Below are 16,958 nucleotides of genomic sequence, written 5' to 3'. Positions count from 1 at the left end.
GAGACCACTAGCTATTGGAAAGATGCAGCAGCCGCTCTCGAACCCGTCGGGAAGGAAATATGGAACTAGAAATGGTGTCCGGACGACGTCCCCGGCGACGATCGGCTCGGAAACTCATCACGTCATCGTCTTCACCGCACGAGAGACGAGCACCGCACTTTAGCACGAGGCCTGGGTAACCGGTGCCGGGCATGGACCGGTCCCGAAGCGTTCACAAACACAATAAAGTCCGTGTCCCGGGGTGGAGCCCTGCGTCATAAGTCTATAGCCTCTTTCCTCCTCACCGGCCACGCTGCACACTGCACAGGATTACGTACGAAGCATCCGGTCTCGAAGTCGAAGAAGTGCCAGCAAAAGCAGCGCCGAAGGAGTGCCCACCGTCCAGACCACAACCCTCCGGTGATGCTGCAGACCTGTTGGGCGAAAGCAGAGCAGAGAAAGAGCAGGGAGTTTGAGTCAGCGCTTTGGGCCAGGTGAAACAATAGCCACCGGGTGGCCGAGGGCAATAGGAAACAAATTATTTTACACCGGCAACCCTAGGTATATTGGTTTGCGGGGACCGTCACCATCCGTCCGTCCGTCCATCCGGTCCGAGCTCCTCTAATGAACTGGTTCTGTGGACCGCAAAATGAAATTTACGGCGATTGAGCGGCGATCGAATTTAAGAAACACTTCCGACCACATCCAACGACGACGACGAACGGACCCGCCGAAAGCGGACTTAACATGCTACACATTTTAATCAATTATAGCCCTGTGGCGTCCGGGAGTTGCGTCATCACCGAGGCCTACCGAGGCTCGTTTATCATCGCTCCTGATTACCCCGGAGGCCGCCCGGCCCGGGAATGACTGATTGGGGAGCAATTGGAACGCTCGGTCGAGGGGCCACCGAAGGACAATTAGTGCCGATCGGTATACAATTAGCTCCGCCGGGGCCACCGTCTCCAGTGGCTGCCAAAAGCAAGGAGACACACTCCGACTCCGTCTTCGGCATAAATCTGGTGATTTGTTACACGAAAAAAAAAGTGAACCTACCCGAGGAGGCTCCACTTTTGTACAGCTGATTCTCGTTGAAAATCTCCTTAAAGTCCAGCACGTTCATTATGTCGGCGTCGTCCGGATCGGCACCGGGTGGGTTCGCCTGCTGGACGGTGAGCACCCGCGTCGAAGTGGCCGTCGGTCGAAGGCGAATCGGAACGGACGGAACGGCCGGCAGTTGCCTGATGGATTCCCGGCTTTCACCCACCACCACCGCCGCGCTGTGCCCCGTGGTGGCCACTTTCGCCGTCACCGACAGCAACGGTCTGCTCGTCGTCGTGCTGGTGGTCGTTCCGCTTAGCAACCCGACACCCGACGGTTCCAGGATGGAGTTTGACTCCTCGAACGGCCGGCTGGCGCTGCTTACGTCTGTGGCGTCAAGAAAGGTGCGGAACAACATAATTAATCGCCAAGGCCGCAAAGCAAAAGCTGGAAGGACGGCGTTCAATAAGCACGCACCGAGGAATACCGTCTCCTTCGCGCGCCGATAGTCGGTGCCCGGAATCGACAGGACACATTTGATCACATCGTCCGCCTGGAGCGACTCGTACAGCACCAGCTGCACGCTGACCGAGCTGTCGAACAGCCCGTCGGCGACCGGGATCTCGGTGACACTGCCGTTCTCCAGCCGATAATCGTTCACCCACAGCGACATTTCCGGTGCCGGGAAGATCCCGTACACGCTGCACAGCACCGTCACCAGGTCGCCGCTCAGGTTGCGGTAGTACTTCAGCACGAAGCCCGACTCGGGCACTAGGGCAACAGAGAGACAGGGAGAGAGAGAGAGCAGAAGGTAAGGAATCCAATCAACAAATCGCCGAACGTCCTGGAAGCGCGTGCGTTACCGATTATGAACAGGTCCGCGGACTTGATGTTGCCGGACTGGAAGGTCTGGACGGAGCAGCTGTACTTGCCGGCAAAGTCCTGCGTCGGTTGCATCAGCGCCAACGCCCGGTGCTTGTGCATGGCCTCGTTGCCCACGGTGAACGTCCGGTTCACGTGGTCCCGCATGCGGTTCAAGCTGGACGGGCTGCGGTGCGGCGGGATCCACTGGTAGATGGGCACGTCGTTGTGGAGCCACTTCAGCACGAAGCCCGTCTCGTTCGGCTCGATGACGTACTCGCAGTCCAGCACCAGGTGCTCCACCGGACCGCGGACCACCGACTCCCCCTCCTCCGCGAGGCTCCCCGGTACCGGCACCGGGTCCGGTTCCGGATCGAACGGAACGTCCGGATCGTGTCGGTTCCGCGGCAGATAGCGGTGATGGTGGTGGTGGTGGTGGTGGTAATTATCTAACACGTACACCCGGGGCACAGCCAGGCGCGTTATGTACACGGAGTGCGCATCTGGAATCGGAATCGGGAAGAATTGGAAATTAGACGTTCAGTTCCAGTTCTCATCGAAAGTCGCTCTAGAAAGTCATTCAGCAAGGGTCACAATTCTCACCCGTTGAGAAGGTCTTTACAATCAATCAACACTTTACATTCGTGTTAAGTGCCACAAAATTCATGGCCATGAATTCACGCTCCGACCACCCGACTTAACGCCCCTGTAGCGAAATAAATAAAACTTTCACCCCCCCACCAAAACCCGTCGGAACCTGGGCCGCGGGTCATAACTCTATGAAATCCTCTTCTCGCTTCTCGCCGGGACCCAACAAAACTTCCTGCCGACACTTGCCCAAACACACATAACTCAATCGTTACGATTGAGTCCGGGCCGGGAGGTAACAGGTGAGTTTTATTACATCCGCGCGCGCCGAGAAGTGATTGTGCGGAAAGAAAAGAACCATTACACTTTTTGCACGTTAATGTGTTGGGGGAGGCCGTACATTAACGACTTCATCGCCCCTCCGTGGTCCGTGGATGTTGGGAGGTGTTACAAATGAGCAAATAATAAAAAGAAATAATCATCGGAACCGAGCAGGCACGCAGCATTTTTAATCCTCATCCGGCCCTCCGGTTGATGCGGGCCTTCCGGAATACCGACCAGGAATTTGTTTGGAAGGTTTAAAAGCTACTAAAATTTAGTAGTACAGTAGAATGATGGGTTACTGAATTTAAACACTGTCCTTATGAATAGACCCGAAAAAGAGAAAAAGGATATTGCAGCGTGTCACAAGACAAAAATGAAAAAAAATCCATGAATTTAAGTTCTTATTTTTGGAGCATCCACCGTATTCACCAGATTTGGCCCCTAGCGACTTCCATCTGTTTCCATACCCTGATCAAATTCATGCCTGGAAAGCCTTTTTCTCAAAAGATGAGGTCATAACAGATGTGGAATAGTATTTTGTAGCCCTTCCAGATTCCCTAGGGATGGAATTAATTAATTGGAATCTCGTTGGAACACGTGTATTGATATATTCAGGAAAACCATACTGAAAAATATAGTGTATTTTAAAGCATAAAATCGTGTTGAAAAGTGTTGGAAACACATGGAAAGTGTGTCAAAAATAAACCAAAGCACGGCAGGTCATTAAAAGAGAGTTTCAGTTCTTCGAAAGTCAATCAGAAAAGCAAGAGAACCGAGAGATAGAGAGAGTGTGGAGTAAAAATAATTGACAGCAATTAAAGCGAATATGCGAAGCAAGTGGTGTTAATTACAAGTTTCGGTAAAGAAATCGATGCACCGATGAAGAACACGAAGGCGAACGGCCAACAAAATGTCGACCTGCGAGAAACTGAGCGCGCCATAATCATCATCGGTCCATCATCATCATCATCAGCAGTTTACAACTCGCCCCAAACAAATATCGTTTCCTGCACTTGGCCCAGCGAGGATTTTTTCTCCGTGGCCGGCAAATCGGTATCGGGGAATAATGTCAAGCAGCGCGCGTCCAGGGACTCCGGCTTGGTTCGGAGAGTTCGATAATTGAGGTCCGTATTTTCCCGATGTTTACGAACCCAATCACGGTCCGTGCGCCGCTGCTGGAGGACCAAATCAGCAAGGACCAATATCGAGAGAGAGGGAGAAAGAAACTCTCGCCGAAAGTGAAATATGGTTCCAAATGAAATTAAGAAACTGTAACTAACTGGCGCAGCCAGGGAAAGGCGGAAAAAAAATGCGTCCTCAAAACCTGCCGGATGGGATTTTTTTTATTGTTTTCGTTTAATTTAACACAAATTTGTTTGGCCGCCTCCACGGCGAGAGTCCAGCAATAAAGTTACAGTTTCGGTTCGGTTCGGCTTCACGGTTCGTAAATATTCCGGATTCCGGAACCTCAAGTGTGTTTACCATCGCACCGATGGCTCACCAGGGGCTCGGTTATTCCCTCAATTAAATTAGCATGTCCTCCCTATTTGTTTGTTGCACACTTGCCCTAATACCGGAAGGTGTATTCCATCAAACTGGCCCTCGGTGGCCAGTTTGCAAAATTGATTTCGAAGGTGGGCGCCAAAACTTGAGCTGGCCATCCAACGTGGTGGGCTCTCCGGGAATGGGGGCGGTCCCGCGATTATGCGAAACTTGGGCCCTGCGAAGATCGAGGACCGGCGAGGATGAAGACCCTTACGGAAACCCCTCGATAAACTCGGCAAAGGATTTTCACGAGCGAACCGAAAGCACTTCCAACACAAATTATGCGCAAATTAACTCCCGGACCGCGGGCAAAATGCAGCGCGGAGTTCACGAGGATCGATAACATGGTATCGATGTTTTTGAAAACAACTTGTTCAAAAACCAACTTTCGCCCGATACGAAACATTCATTGCTGGGCATCGGATGAACTCGAAACACTGGCCAAACAATGGCAACGCAATGCATTTCACTGTGCCACAACCGAACTTCACGCCAGCGCCGAGTCAATGATGTGCACTAAAAGCCATCGGAACTGATTGCACCCCGAACGGACGTAAATGCATTAACGCAAAACGTGAAGTACATTAGTCGGTGGCCGAGCGCCGATTGCCGATCCACTTGAGCCTTGGCCCCCGCGCCGATCCAGGGAACACTCGTCGGTGTCAATGGAAAACAGCGTTCGTGGCCATTGCAGTTTGATGGTGCATGAAATTGTACACACATTTAACGTTAACGGTAGCCCGCCACTTCATTCGGTCGTTTCGGCCGGAGTGGTAAAACCGGATGTAGATTGGCGCCGAACAGCGAATATCACTTGTTGGCCCCAATCGCGATCGGCCAATGGGTAGTAAATCATCCATCCTTTCAGCCGGGCAGCTGCCCGGGATTGGGGTTGGGAAATTGCTACAACATTCCCGATTTAGGTTAGTGACGCTCCACCGGTGCCCATCGAGTTCGGCAACTCTTTTGTGGACTCGTATTTTTTTTGGCTGCTGTATCGATTGGCGATGCAAATGAAACATGATCATGATTCATGAAAACCATAACGCAGCACTTTAAGACGCCGGCCCGTAAGATGGTGGAATTGAAAGAATGTGGCCAGCTTTGCGGCCAGCCCACAGGTCCTTCGCCCGTCGGTCGGGTCTGAAATATATATATGGCCGTTCGTTAGTTTCCATTTTAATAGAAAGAAAATCGAACAAAAAGAAAGCAAGCTAGGAATTCACTATCGTAAAGAAGAAGGCGATCGTGGACGAAAGGTGCCCCGGAACGTGAAAGCTAAGCAGGGGGCCATGATGACGAAGGATACGACGACGCCAGCAGCCAGCAGCCAGCAGCTAGCAGCCAGGGTCCGATTGAAATATGAATTTTAAATTCTTTTTCAACATTTTTGCTCGCTCCGTTCTTGCCATTAGTCAAGCTTTTCCAGCGCACCGTGCTCGAGGAGGACGGGAGTGTAATCGATTGATCACTCGTTTTTATTGCATTTTTTGCATGCAAACAAATTGCACTCCACATGCACCGGTGTTGAAGCCGGCGTTTTGATTGCACTCCGGTCGGGTTGCAACTGTTAACAACCCGGCGGGTTACCCGGGGGGGTCATGTGTTAATCACGTTTCCGATGCCGAACCGTGCCGTGATTCAATGTGTTACCCTTTTTTGGCATATTGTAACTAGAGGCAGTCGATATTAAACCACAAACTCGCAAGCCCCAGTGGGGAAAGTGGAGTTCAATATTCCTCGTTGAAGCCCTTTTTTAAGTAATATCCTTAACTTCCAAACTTCCGATTTTTAGATCCAATGACAGGGTATCCACACGTTCTTTTTTCATTTGGTTGTAGAAAAAACGGATGAATATTTTTCGTTGCTTAAACTTTTAATTGAAAGGTGAATTCTTAAAATGTATGCTTCAAATACAATTTTGATTACAGATAATTAGAAAATATTTCCAAAGTGATAGGCCTTCAATTCAAATGGTACGATATTTAAAGCTCATTTCCATCTCGGTTGTTAATAAGCAGAATTGCCGTTTTTGGGTTTCAGAAAACCCAAAAGTCGTGCACGAGAAGCCAATGCACCCAAAACGAGTGACTGTTTGGTGCGGATTTTGGCTAATTGTTTTCTTCGGTGAAATTGAAGCTGAGGCCTTGGACGGCATTTGGTTTCAACAGGACGGCACTGCGTGCCATACAGCGAGTGCCTCAATCGGTATTTATATTACGCGAACAAACCAGCAGCTATTGGCGACCTCTAGACCGAAACTCAAATTGCCATCGCCGAGATAGGAACACAGACAGTCGAAAACGTACTCAAAAATAGGTCGATCAAATGGGCTACTGCCAAGCCAGCCGTGGTGGACATATGAACAAAGTTGTTTTTTCATTAAAAAATGTTTAAGAATCAACCTTTCAAATAAATGTTTAAACATCGAAAAATGTTAAGCCGTTTTTTATGAAAAAGAACACTTATTTGGAGAATCTATAAGTCAAACTGCTGAAACTGAAAGGAAGCCAAATAATCCGGCTTCAGGCATCACGTTGATAATAAAATCCTTCCACGGCCCTGGTTGCCTGGTTCATAATAAAACCCTCGTTTTAAGTTCTTCTACTAAATTGGAACAACTTCCTTTCAATGGGTGCACTTTCCACACCGAACTGCCCTCTGGCACTAGCCTGGCCACGGACGATTTAGCACAGGACGGGACGGGTTGTTGCCGATGTGTTAACGGGCTCGAAACCCACCGACCCGGGTACCGGGCACCTCAGCTAGCGCTTAATGTCGGCCCATCCAACGCTTTCCATCATCGCGTACTTCACGCGTACAGGATCTGGCCACGCTTCAACCCGTTATCGCTAACGACGACCCGGCGTGGTCCCCCGGTGGGAATGTTGTCACCAGCCCCGAACCACTACGACTACTACTGCTAGTGGCGGGCTTCAATTTCATTTTGCCGGAGCCACGGTCGCCAAAATGGCGCCCCCGAGCTCGGGTGAAGACCGTCGTCGTCGTTAGGTGCCGCCTCTCCCGGATGCAGATTATGATGCAGCGAAGTGCCCGGCGCCACCCAAACAAACGGAAGCCATCAACAAACGGCGGCCCGTGATGGGTGGTGATGAAAAATTACAATCATTCAAGAATTGCGCTCTGCGTTTTTTTTCCTCCCAAGCGGGTTCTTCCGTAACGCCTCGGAGTGTAATCGGACGAACGGAACGAAGGGAATCGAACCGCGCGCGTCGCCCTGGGAAAGGATGTCCCCCGGACGAACACGAATTTCATTACCGAAATGTGCACCAGCCGGGCACCAGCTGGCGCAAAACCGCGCTCTGGTGGCGAAATATTTGCGTTACGACCCGCCACGGGCCGGGTTTTTTTCCGGACCAACGCGGGACTCGATTCATCCGGGCGCTTCAACCCGTCCGTAGACCGGCCCGATATTCCTGTTGCATGATTGCAATCAACCGAATGGTGAGGCAATGGCATGGCATATCCTGCGCCTGGGACCGAGAGTTTTGATCGAAATCCCTCGCGGCGGCCCCGGGTGGATATTTTTGCGGCTATAAAAACATACGCAACATCCACACTCCGTAGCGCCCGGTCCTCGGATCGGGACCGTTGCACCGTGTAAGAGGGTAGAAATTAAAATGATATTTTCCACGGACCGCTGGTCACGAAACTAATCAGCAAACAGTCCGCACGCGCGCACACAACATCGACGTGCGTTTTTCTTGCCCCCAGCGACCTGTTGGTCCCGGGTTCGATTTTTAGTCCCCGACGGAGGATTGATTTTACATCCCCGCATCGGTAGTCGAGATCCCTTTATCAAACTCTTGATCAACTTTATCGAACGGGTAAATCGTACAGCAAATTAATTTCGTTTATTACAAAACTTTCGCGGCCCCACGCGAAACTTTGGCACGTTTGGCACACGGAAAGGCCATCTGAGCTGGCCGGAAGGTCCGGATTTTGTTTATGTGTTTTGGGCGATTAGCTTGGGTTTTTGGTGCGGCCGGAGACCTAACTAACTAACCACCCGGCTACCACGGCTGGCCCGAACAAGGATCTTGAGCCACCGCCACAGCACACAGCATTAGTGGTTGCACTTCAAAACTTGCAACATAATTCTTGATAATCCCGCCACGAAGGCCCAACTTGGCGCTTCCCGGCGCTCGGGAACGGGTTTAGCGGGGGTTTACCTAACCGAAAAGTCGATGGGTTGGCGAAAATGTCGCTTTCCAGGGCGACTTATCAACAGCTTATGCAACCTGCCGCAGCACGCGCGCAGTAAATGGTCTTGTTCCGCAATAAGAGAGTCCTGAGAGTTGACGGAACTCTGCTGGGCTGAATTATTCATCAGCTTAAGCGTTCCTTATTTCATCATACAGTTGATGAACTGCAGCTTGTAATTATGGTCCTGGTTAGGAAACGAAACGATAACGAGCGTCTAATTTATATTACACACTAGACACTCGGTCGGTTCTGTAAACTTACGACTGCAGGTGCGTGCCGTGTGCGTATCGGCGTCCAATTAACGGAACCTGATGACGGGAACCATTCCGGGAAAAAAGGACCCTCAACGCTGCCCAATGCCGGGCTATGGCTCTGTCGAATATTATGCGGCTCACGAACAGGTAGTAAAGAGAGATTTTATCATCAGCCCACAGGCCCGCAAACAGGTGGGAAATCGGACTTCTCTTCCGGCAATTCGCCGGAATTCCCGTCGAGCTCTCGAAGGGGAAAATACTCGTTAAAAGGACAACAACAGCGAAGGACTCCGGGAGCTCGGGTAATTTGCAATGGTCTGGCCTTGATCGCAGCGCGCAAGTTGCGGAAGATAAAAGACGACGATGGAAGGCATAAATAAGCGTAACACACCTTGGGCCTTGGACGCTAAATCGCCCGTGATAATGATCGCACACCGTCTCATGGGGTCCACTTATTGGCCCTTCCGTTCTAAGCCCAGAGAAGCCCCCCAACGAGTTATTGGTGTTTTGCCTGATAAATTTGCCTGGCTTTAACGGGAGATGGATGGTGGAGTTTTTACATTAAACGTCATTTTGCTTTTTTGGTCTGCTTCGATGTGCGTTACGATGTGCGAGGTGTCAAAAAATTAGGTTGTTCAATAAATTCAGAGCCTTGATTCGGAGGTTCTGCTACGAGTCTAATTTTTTATTCGCACACTCTTAATATGAACATACTGGAAGATTCATTTTAATCGGTCGCATTTTAGCCCCAAAACAGCCCAAAACAAATGCCCAAAAACAGGCATAACACCTGAAATCGTAGAAAAAATGCAGGACATCGTAATAGAGGATTTAGTATACGGCCTAGCCATCTCATTGAGCAGCATAAACAATATTTTGACTGAAGTATTGCGTTACAGGAAGCTCTGTGCAAAATGCTAAATGTATTTGGCCGTATTTGCTAAAAATGAAAAAAATGCATTCGAAAGCAACTTTCTCGGCAACAAGACAACAGCTTTTTTGCTAGAATTAAGAGGATTTTATTCATTAATCATCACTAGGGATGAGGCTTTGGTCTATCACCAAGATCCTGAATGAAAACAAGAGACTAAAAAGCGATGTGAACCTGGTTTTTCCTCTCCGAAACGAGTTCGTGTCCAGAAATTGCTCAAAAAGGTGTTGGCATGAGTTTTTTCGGATGCGAATGGAACTTTTTTAGCGGATTACTTGCAAATTGATAGAACAAAAAATTTGGACTATTGTTGTAACATTTACCACCAACTGAAAAAGATTTCTTTTGGAAAAGGCCCCGGTTTTGAATTAGAATAACATCCTCTTCGGTCAGGGCAATGCACTCTGTCATAAGAGCAGTTTTAAAATGGCAAAAGTCCACGAATTAAAGTTCAAATTGTCGGAGAATCCACCGTATTGAACAGATTTGGCCTCTACCGACTTCCATCTGTTTTAGACCCACAAAAAAAACAAGAGAGCAAATCGTTTTTTATGCAAATGATGCCATCATAACAACTGCGGAAGCCTATTTTGAAAGTTTTCCACTTTTTCACTCCAGGGATTGAATTTATAAATTCGAATCTCCAATAAAGTGTACTTCAAACCATAAAAATGTGTTTTTCCTATCGACTATTGAACGAACTTATTGACCAGCCTAGTACAGCATATTGCTCACGGGCTACTTCCAGTCACAGTTCGGCTTCGTAGCCAATAGCAACGGTTGACTTTAATGGGGTCTGGTTTTTTTTCGAGTAATATTTTACACTCCACATCCTATTGGTCCAAAATGTCACCCAAATTCGTTCGCCTAATCCAATCAACCCCGAGCGATGCGCGTCTACGATGGAAAGCCGAATATCTTCGTTTGGTTAAATTATTTCCCATGACCCACAAAAAACCTGGGGCCGGCCTCACCTTTTCGGAAAAACACTTTTCCAACAACAAACGGGCCCCTTTTCTGGGGATAATTTTCTCCTTCGATCTTGTGTTTTTTTTTGTGCGTTGCCACGACCCAGGCCCAGGGTTGGCTTCATTTAACAACTCACGGAACCCGGAGCCGGGTGCCGGGTTTCTTTGAACACGGGTTCGTACAGAATAATTTCTCTGCACCACCCCGGTTCGGGTCAGGGCCCTTTCCCGGAGGAGCGTGTGTTTTATTCTTCTTCCCGACGACCCAGCGCCCCATTATGCTTCAATTTGCTCAAAAGGAGTCTCTTACGCTGCTCCGAATGCTCGCCTCGTCTCAGCGTAAGCGTTTTGCGCCGGGACGAAAAGGCTAAAAAGTCCCAACCGACGGATGTTTTTCGTACACAATGGCCGGACGGTCCAGGCGCACCTCCTGGGCGCATTTATTCCGCCTACTTGCACCACCGGGTGCATCTGCACACATACGCGGGCGCATCAAGGGGTTGCAATTTTCCTGATGAGAATCCCGTTGGTTCGTTCCCATTTTTAGGGAAAATGAGTGCCGGGGGGAGGACTGCCCCGAGTGTTTGTCACGGACAGCTTTCTTTCATCTCTCTTTCTTCGAATGGCCTCGATTTATTCGACGGCGCGCACGGTGACGTTCGCCCATCATCATCGTCATCATCGTCATCAGTCGGTGGTCGACAACAATCGGCTTAGGTTAAGTGGATCTGCACTTCAAACCGCCATCAGCGGGCCCAATGATGTTCGTTCCTTAAGATGAGGGCTGTCGCCAAGAAGTGGTTTGATTTCTTCGCAGCGTAAGCCCTCCGAGAGCCTTCCGACGTGACCTCCGAGAGTAATCGGATTCTTGCGGTGCTTGCGGACCACAAAGAATCGAGCGCAGTGCCCGAGTGGCCCCCGAGTAACCGAATTCACATTAGAATTACTCAAATGGTGTCGCCGTTCCGTGTCGGAACACAAAGATACGGAACATAAACAGCGGCAATGGGAGTGCCATGACCATGCTGTGCCCTGAAACGGAGACCGCGACATAGCAAGGAAAAGGGAAATAAAAATGAATTACCCGCTTGCCGGGCAGATGCTTTGGCGGTGATAGGGCCCAACACAGTGGTCTCTGGTCCTGTGGCTGTCCCTAATAAATGGTTCCATCCTGCCACCGCCGGCGGCGACCGTTGGGCGTTTATCTGAGTGTGACAAAATGTGACTTCCGGTTAAGGGTCCCACTGTTTTTTTTAGCGGGCTTGCAGCTGGCAAATGGATGATCAAAACAGCTGAAAAATAATATTCTCCCGAGGGTTGGCCCCGAGTTACCCCAAAGATAGCTAGGAAAAATATGGAACGAAAATCTCCGGTGTTCAATCTGTCGGAGCTATGTCGACATGCAGATTACCGTTCCGCACCGGTGGGAATCGCAAGGTTCGGCTAAAAACCCCGAACCCACGTCCACCAACTCTAATGCATTCGGACAGACCAGGACCGGGCGGGCTCTCTAAGACGGTGACTGACGGTGCCGCTTTGTTTGTAACAAAAATCATATGCAATTTACTCAAATGGACTCCGAGGGACATGAGACGGCACTACCCCAAAACCCGAGCCCCGTGAAGGGTTGAGCCGCAATCGAGTAAAGTGGCCCGACCGACACAGCATGACGGTGTCGGCGTTGTTTGGTGGTCGGAATAATAAGAAGCTCGAAGCCCGCGTGTGTGCCTCACCTGTGCCCGAAACGGAACGGGGAATCGGGTTCGTCATCGGGGGCGAACCCCGGCGGAATGATATTCAAATCATTTTTGATGGACTTAGGAAAGGAATCTGCTCCGTGCGCGAGGATTTTGATAGGGATAAGCCGTGCGAAGCGAAACGCAAAACAACAGCATGGCGAGGACGGGTATAAAAGACTACACATTCAAATGGCCATTGCCGTTTGGCCATTGCACCCCATTAAAACCCACCATCCCCTTTGGGGCGCTCGCTGCCTTCTTTTGAAACCCTTTTAATCGACGTAGGGCGCCATCTTTTTCGTAGGGAACATCCTCCCGCCAGAGACGTTGGTCGCCGGAAGGGCCCAAACAGACAGTCTGGGTTGGGCTGACCAGAAAAACAAGCCGGTGCCCCGGGGAGGGGTGGGGGAGGGCCAGGCCTTCGAAGAAACTTCAAACGGCCACCGCAGAGAAAAAGGAGAGCCGGCAGAGCAACAGAATTTGGTAATTTCTGTGGCTGAACCCAATTGACGGTGAAATTAATTAATTTTAACCGCACTTGGCGAAAGCCAACATCCGGTTCGTAGCTCGGGGAGGCATCACAACACGGCCATTACATCGTCGGGCGAACGGAACCCACCCCATTAACCTTATCGGTTGTAACGGACGGATAAAATGGCGACCCGTAACGGTGTTTTGTGAACATTTTTAAGGCCGAAGCCACCGAAACTTTAGCAAACGCGGGTCCGAAACTGCACCACTGAGTCAGGTCGGCCAGGACATACCTCATTGGTCAAAATACCCGTTGGTCAGTGCTGCAGCTGACATAAACCAGTGGCAACGCCACCACCACCACCACCACTCCACCGATTTTGTCCTGGCGATCCCCTCCGAAAGGAACCGACTCGGCCCTCGGAGAACTCGGACAAACGGTTCTCTCTCAAACTCCAAAAAGCACTCCGCCGCAAACATTCGTCATTCGGACAGGGCGCGGGCACGTGGCCACCGACCGCCATTTGAATGTAAATTTTAACCGCCCCGGGCACACACAACACAACAAGTCAGAAAAACATGCCAAAATAAACACCGGGTTGGCGTCGTTGGCTAATTTTTAGTTCCCGGGCAAATAATATTAAAAAAAAAACCGCCAGCCAGCCAGCCAGCCAGCCCGCGGTGGCCATAAAAATGATTTATTGTTTAATTAAATTCAGCTTTCCACGGGCCATACACGGGTGCGAATTGGCGTTAGCCACGGGGAAGCCCATCAAACACTTTCACGGCTCGGGGGGAAGGGGGGGTGAATTTATTTTAACGCCACTTTAACGCTGCGTCAGTTTCCGGCTGCTTCCTTAGGTGTGTGTGAGCCTCTTAACCTGACGAATGGGCGAATTTAATGTCGTCGGCTAATGACCTCCGCCAAATCGGTTCCGCCAGAGCCACCAGGCGTCTCCATCTCAGTCAATTGTGCATGTCCCGCTTTCGGGAGCACGGTGCACGCATCGTTACAATCCCAGTTCGTTGCATCATCCACCTCGATGGTTCCGTTAATCTCTCGCTCGCTTCCGAAACCAAATCCATGTCAGAGTGTCAGGCGAATCCTGATTGTGATGCGAAGTGTAATCGGCCACAGTGCCGCATCACTTACTCAGCTCTTGAAGGCTGATGAATATTAATTCCGCCTCGGTCTGTAACTTCTCACAATGCACAACAATAAAGGAGCTGAACGTGACACAACGCGCGTGGCTAACCGATCGAAGGATGCTTTGGGAAAACCGATGTTCACATCGCAGCAACCCGGGGATGCGCCATGCTGTCTAGCCTCGCGATGGGCACGACTGGCGCCAGCCCCGAGGTTTGCGAAAAAAAAGGAAGTGTATTAAGAGACCATGGACAGGACGCCACGAAACTTTTGACGCGGCCGGAAAGCCTACACGATTAGTACGGGACCAAATTCGTAATATCGTCGGACAGTATCACCCGGAGCCAGTCGGAGGTCGGATCACTCAGACATTCGGTCGCCTCGGCCGGGTAAACCACTTTCATTAAATAGTTTCCATTTGCATGAGCAAACGATGCGGCCCGATGACGATGTGTGGTGGGAAATGCTTCATGTCAGAGCGCCATGTTTGCGCCAACGCTGACACGCGCGGAGGATAACACATTTTTCACGCAGCAAACAACACCGCTGCCCGCAGCTGCTGCAACATCAACCCACCCACGCGGTACAAGTGGTACATTTTTTTTCGCAACCCCTCCAAAAAGGAGGGCAAAAAGCTCGACACCTATGGCTACAATGTCATAACCAACGCCTAACGCATCCCACCCCACCTCGGGTCGGCGAAGGGTCCTCGGGCCACTAAAAACGTGGGATTTTCGAATGCGCGATTCCAAAGCGATTAAATATCACTCCGGTCAGCGGGGACACCATGTGGAATTAATATTCACGTGCACGCGAAAAACTGCCAATTCAAATATGTTGCGCATAAAAAAAAAGCGGCACGACCTGCATATCGGTCGGCGCCTCTATTTTACAATTTTTCAATTTCACATCCATCAATTCATGCGGGGCTTACAATTGAAATTCACACGCTGGCAGTTGTAAGTTAATATAGTTTGCAGTCTACTTTTTGTAAACAACTCTCCTTTCATGTGATGATGCAAACAACTCCTGGGTTGGCAATCCACGCGGCACACAATGCACGTCATCAAACCGAAATCTGCTGGCCAGTGGGAAACAAAACCCACAATCAAGACGTTGGTGTGCGAGAGCGACAAATAAACGGTACACCGGGGACACCACCACAACAAGCGGGGCCGAAAAGAAAAACCGGAACGTAAACGAATATATAATAAGTGTCCCGCATGTCGCCACACACCGGATGTTGCCTCTGTTTTTTTCCACCGTTTCCGTGTATCCGTCCTGGCGAAGGGGGCTGTTAAACAACATGCACACCTTTTCGTTACGCGGGACCTGGTATCCATTTGTTCTCACATCTCGCGAAATTAATTTAATCAACAGCAGGTCCTTGGCCGGCCCACAATGTCTAAAATGGGCAAATTAATTTCACTCTACACACGAAAGAAATTAATCTTGGTAACGACGCACACATACAGAGAGATGCTCTATCATTTCGAGCCGCCCCGGCCTGGCCCAGCCCGAACCGGAAGTGAAAGTAATCGAAAATCTCGCATCTCACAGGGCGCGTGGAACGTGCCCGGAATGCGCCCGGCAGCGACGCTGCGGCCGTCATCGATCTATTGGCAGCAAGTGGCCCAGGCACGTTACTCTCTCTCTCTCTCTCTCTCTCTCTCTCTCTATCGCGGGGTCCTTGATTCATTATGCTCCGAGTAACTTATTCGGCACCGCGTATCGCAAGATGCAGATAATGAACGGTTGGTTTGGAAAAAAAGTTAGATTGTTTCTGTGGTGCCGAATTTCCATTTTCCGTTTTCCGAAACATACACACGGAAGTAACGTTGGAGGAGCTGAAACCCCTTCCGCTGAGACCGCGGAAGATTGATGAGCATATTAATTCAATTAAAAAGCGGAATAATTTGGTAGCGTTTCGATTAGGGCCTCGATCCGCCGATCGAAAAATGTTTCGAAAAGTGTCACCCCAGAACGGTGGGTTGTCCTTTTGTGGCTCACACAATTCCGTTGGGATTATTATAAAAATCGGGTCCCTTTTTCCTGGTGTTGATCACGAACCATAAATTCAGCGTGAAACATTGCCTCGGCGACGCATATGGCGGACGGTTGCGGACAAATAAATTGACATTCGGAACGGACTCGGGACTCCGGATGGTGCGGCGATGTACAAAATAATTCGCCCAGTCTCCCCGGCCTTGATTGATGGTTTGGTGCGCATTATTTGAATCGAGCCGCATCGAGCAATATTTCATCATTAGGACCCCGCCGGACCGGGACCAACCATTCGTAACTCAATCAACGCAAACAACCATTTAACGGATTTTTTGGATGAGATCCCCGTGGCCTACATTAAAAAAGGGACTTCAAACAGGCAAATTGCGATCGCGCCCGATTCTTGGCAAAGGATACTTTCGAACAATGGACTATAGAAACAGGATACTTACCCTGGAGCGTCACCAGCAACAGTGCCACAATCCAGGCGATGGAGTGCATCTTTTGATTTTGCTTCACGAATATCCTTTTTTGTCAGGCCAAATGAGCCGCAGCGAGCGAGGTTAATCCTGCCGGTGTACCGCCTTGTGATGAATTATTGAACACTGGTTAATCAGATTACCGTTTCAGTTGAAATGCACTTTTCCAGGCCGCCGCACACACCGCGACACTTCAGAAGAATTGAATTTTCAATATTATTTTACCATCGGCATCACAAAACGGGATCCATTATCAACGTCAACCGCAGGGGCCGCTATCGCCGGAATTCGCTCCACACACGCGCGGCATGTAACACACTTTGTGATGAAACGGAATTTCCCGGGATACTTTTCATGCGTTTTTCACCGAACCAGCGAACACTTCACGGTCTATTTTCTG

General features: G+C 50.0%; 1 protein-coding gene across 1 annotated transcript; it reads right to left on the bottom strand.

Moving 5' to 3' along the window:
* Window positions 1-309: 309 nt before the first annotated feature.
* On the bottom strand, window positions 310-16,580 carry LOC131206713 (uncharacterized). The gene is made up of 5 exons (XM_058199383.1): window positions 16,532-16,580; window positions 1,884-2,384; window positions 1,498-1,791; window positions 1,036-1,407; window positions 310-413 (listed from the first exon to the last, which is right to left on the bottom strand). The coding sequence occupies exons 1-5, from the start codon at window positions 16,578-16,580 to the stop codon at window positions 310-312; spliced, it is 1,320 nt and encodes a 439-aa protein (XP_058055366.1).
* Between the last annotated feature and the right edge of the window lie 378 nt (window positions 16,581-16,958).

This window comes from Anopheles bellator, chromosome 1 (assembly GCF_943735745.2).
Source record: "Anopheles bellator chromosome 1, idAnoBellAS_SP24_06.2, whole genome shotgun sequence".
Classification (NCBI taxonomy): domain Eukaryota; kingdom Metazoa; phylum Arthropoda; class Insecta; order Diptera; family Culicidae; genus Anopheles; species Anopheles bellator.
The sequence above is the reverse complement of the archived record's forward strand: the minus strand, read 5'-3'. Positions and strand labels throughout refer to the sequence as shown.